This window comes from Lipotes vexillifer, unplaced genomic scaffold (genome assembly GCF_000442215.2).
Source record: "Lipotes vexillifer unplaced genomic scaffold, Lipotes_vexillifer_v1.1 scaffold238, whole genome shotgun sequence".
Classification (NCBI taxonomy): domain Eukaryota; kingdom Metazoa; phylum Chordata; class Mammalia; order Artiodactyla; family Lipotidae; genus Lipotes; species Lipotes vexillifer.
Genome location: NW_006785665.1, coordinates 2,029,297 through 2,032,946, shown reverse-complemented (window position 1 = coordinate 2,032,946; position 3,650 = coordinate 2,029,297). Strand labels below are relative to the sequence as shown.

The 3,650-nt window shown below is 41.5% G+C and overlaps 1 protein-coding gene across 2 annotated transcripts in view; it reads right to left on the bottom strand.

The window, feature by feature from the left end:
* The window catches only part of KHDC4 (KH domain containing 4, pre-mRNA splicing factor), a 17,910-nt gene that overhangs the window by 4,363 nt on the left and 9,897 nt on the right, over positions 1-3,650 (bottom strand). The window contains exons 9-11 of one of the 2 annotated variants that reach the window (XM_007457919.1): positions 2,749-2,806; positions 2,254-2,507; positions 349-510 (exon numbers count right to left, since the gene is read on the bottom strand). In XM_007457919.1, coding sequence (XP_007457981.1) covers positions 349-510; positions 2,254-2,507; positions 2,749-2,806 — 474 coding nt within the window. Of the gene's footprint in view, positions 1-348; positions 511-2,253; positions 2,508-2,748; positions 2,807-3,650 lie in introns of those variants that run through there. The other variant, XM_007457920.1, reaches the window with a different exon arrangement.

Below are 3,650 nucleotides of genomic sequence, written 5' to 3'. Positions count from 1 at the left end.
TCCCTACACATTTCACTACAAGCTATCAGAGGCTTTCAAGAGTCTGCTGTACAAAGAGGAAGTGCAGAATTCTACAGAACTTCCAGATGCTAGTCATAGGAGACCTCTCTCTAGGCGGAGAGCTTTGTACTCTCTTATCACACTGACCCCAAAGACAAAACCCACCCAAAGGGAATCACTCTTGCTTTAAATTCATCCCCAAGGATAAATACCTAATCTAAATGGATTCCAGAAAGCAGAAATCCCAGTACTGGGAGGACAGTGGATACAGATGTGAATTTATCTTTCTTTAAAGGGAGAATACAGTAAGATAAGATGAGGAAAGTAAGACAGGATATTTTATTTAACCTGGTATCCAAGAAGTCCAGATTCTTGTTCATCTGGTAGCTCCTCTGTGAATCGCCTCTTCTGTGCCTGAGGTTGACTTGGGAGTGGGGGTGGGGGCGGGGGGCCAGCAGGCAAGGCAGTTTTGACAGGAGCAGCAGGAATAAAAGGCCCACTCATAGGACTCTGAGACCAAAACAAACCAAGGAGGAAAAAAGTGTGAGAATGTCCAACTAACAAGTAACTAAAGGATGATTAAAATATACTTTAATGATCAGTATGTTTCATATGAATCCTTCATCTTCTGGTCCTAAGTTTCCTTCATGTATAATGTGGTAACAATATCACCTAGTCTTCCTACCTTCATGGTAGGAAAACATGAAATTGACAAACTCGATAGCGCTTTGAACTCTCAGGAAAAACCTGATGCACATTTTGGCCATTAGGAGCAAACATGATCATTAACAAACAATAGATACTCCAGCCACTTACTCAGTTCAGAAGTTCTCAAACAAGAACATTCTCTTATTTAAAGCCCTTTAATCAATGTGATTAGCTCTTTCTGGATCATAAATGCTGCTAATGCTTGTGGCAAAGGCAACTTCATCTATCACTTCCATGTGTAAGTTGTTATGTCAAGAGTAAGTCTAATGTTTTAAGAGGTTGTTCCCAAAAGGAGAAGATAGATATATTAGAGAAAACAAGCACTTCTAAAAGGAAAACTCTCATTAATAACAGCTAATATTTATTGACTGCTTACTTAACCCTTGTGACTCTTTGAGATATGACCATTATGTCCATTTTGCATATGAGGAAAACCAAAGCCTGGATAGACTAAGTTCTATCCCAAGATCACATAGCTCAAAAACGGGGAAGCATGACGGACCCTGCAAGTCTATCTCTAAACCCCAACTCTTACCCACTTTGCCATACTGCTTCCTAATTACAAAAGGATGTGGCTCAAAGCTGCAGAACTATAGCTATGCCTAAATATAAAAGTCATAAAATAATTATGACTAGGGGACCACAAACAGAAGTGAGTTCGTATGCCCATTTTTGGTTTCACACTGTACAACCCCCTTCAGTGCTCACAGCCCACTGGTAAGGAGGCTGGGCAATGGTTCGAGGCTGCAATTTAGTCTGGCATGGGTACACTATGAGAGGCCCACAGAGGACCCGCCATAAATCCATTACCATGCTTCCATTAGTCTCTCCCCTGCCTCTAAGAAGAACTGTACATAATCTAGATGAGCTGGCTACTGACTCTTTTCCTAAAATTCTAGTTTCTTACCTAGCTTCAGAAATATATACCAGCATTTATAATCCTTGAGTTTGGAAAGTACATTATCTCTTGGCCTAGGAACACCTGTATATGGTATAATATTTCTTCTAAGATTAGTAAATCAGTTCCATTCATTTAGATGAGTGTAGTACGCCAGCCTTTCTCCATGAGAACTTTCCTAACACTGCAAGGCCAGGGACAGGCAAACTATGGTTCTGGCCTACCTATTTTTGTAAATCAAGTTTTACTGGAACCCAGCCATGCTCATTCATTTGGTATTGTCTGCGGCGGCTTTTGCACTACAGCAACAAGAGTGCAGTAGTTATGACAGAGACTGTATGGCCCACAAAGCCTAAAATATTTACCATCCAGCCCTTCATAGAAAGCTTAGCATCTCTTGCTCTAAAGTTGTATTTGGTGGCAAGAGTTATGAAACTGACTGCAAACTTTAGGATGAATACACACATGTACACACTACTGCAAAGTATTCAGGTAGTTTGGTGGTAGGAACACAGGAAAAGACAATAGGTAAAAAAAATACGTCACATTCCATATTACTTCTAAATAATACCACCAGCTTTCCATCCATTCCCTGCCCCAATTTTTCCTAATTCAACAGTGTAATGTATCATATCCTGGCATCCTACCTGTCCAGTGCTAGCTGGAGGCTGCACTTGTGTTATCGGGTATTGTGTTGGCACAGGTGGAACTCCAGTAGGTAATGCTGGCAAGACTCCAGGTGCCAAAGAAACAGCTGGTGGCACTATGCTTGGTACTCCATAGGGAGGTTGAACTGGCTGCTGAGGAGGGGGAACAACAGGGTAACCAGACTGATAGCCATTGGATGGATAATATGGTGGCTGAGGAGGGACACTACTTATAGCAGAGGGTTGTGTATAGCCTGAGGGGGAAGAAAAAAAGTGTTTAATCAGCTGCAGCAGAATGAGACATTTTCGCTGAATATTAAACTTAATCTCTAGGGAAGAAAACTACTGAGGCACAAATGGCTTTCCAAATTACCCTAAGTTAAAGGGAACATTATTAGTGCCCTGGCACAGTTAATCTAGCCTCAAGTATCATATTTTATACATCAATATCACTAGCAAAATAATTTTTAGTTAAACACTTCAAGACATACACACCTGGTAAAGGTACAGCAGTATTAATCTGATTCACAAATCTAGAGTATTCAGCATGAACCTGAAAGTGAAGGGAAAACAAATCAATATGGAACAGACCCAATTCACTGAGTATGTATAAAGATATATAATTCTAAGATCAAAGCAATTAGGAATTAAAACATTTACACTGATGTTTCAATCAAATTTAGACTTGTTTAATCTAAATTTTAATAAGGCACACCTATAAATTATTAAGCCAGGTTTTGGGAACCAGGGGCATGGACATCAGGAGCATCCTAACTCCCCCCCTCCCACAAACTGACCCAATTCTAGGGTACAAAATCATTCAGAGAGCCACAAAAATTAAGCAGTTAGGAAATTTCTAAGTTGTCTGTATAACTGTAGAGAAGCCATTCATTCTTTTATTTACTGGGTAATTTGCCCTCAAGGAGCTCATGGTTTAATGAAGGTTTAGTATTTCCCCTGTCCAGTTCTTTATTATAAGCATCTAAGTCCAACTTCAAGTGGCAACAAAGAAAAAGAAGGGGAATGGTCAAGGAAGTTATATGGTACAAGTGTGGTAAATCAGGTTACCCCACAAAAGCAAACAAAACAATAGCTTCTTCCCAAAAAGCTTAATACCAAATACCTTAACCAAATAACACAAGGTTGAACATATTCAACCACCAAACCTGATTTCCTTTAGGTGCTATAAAAACAGCCCTGTGGGGCTTCCCTGGTGGCGCAGTGGTTGAGAGTCCACCTGCCGATGCAGGGGACACGGGTTTGTGCCCCGGTCCGGGAAGATCCCACATGCCGTGGAGCGGCTGGGCCCTTGAGCCATGGCCGCTGAGCCTGCACGTCCGGAGCCTGTGCTCCGCAACAGGAGAGGCCACAACAGTGCGAGGCCCGTGTACGGGGGG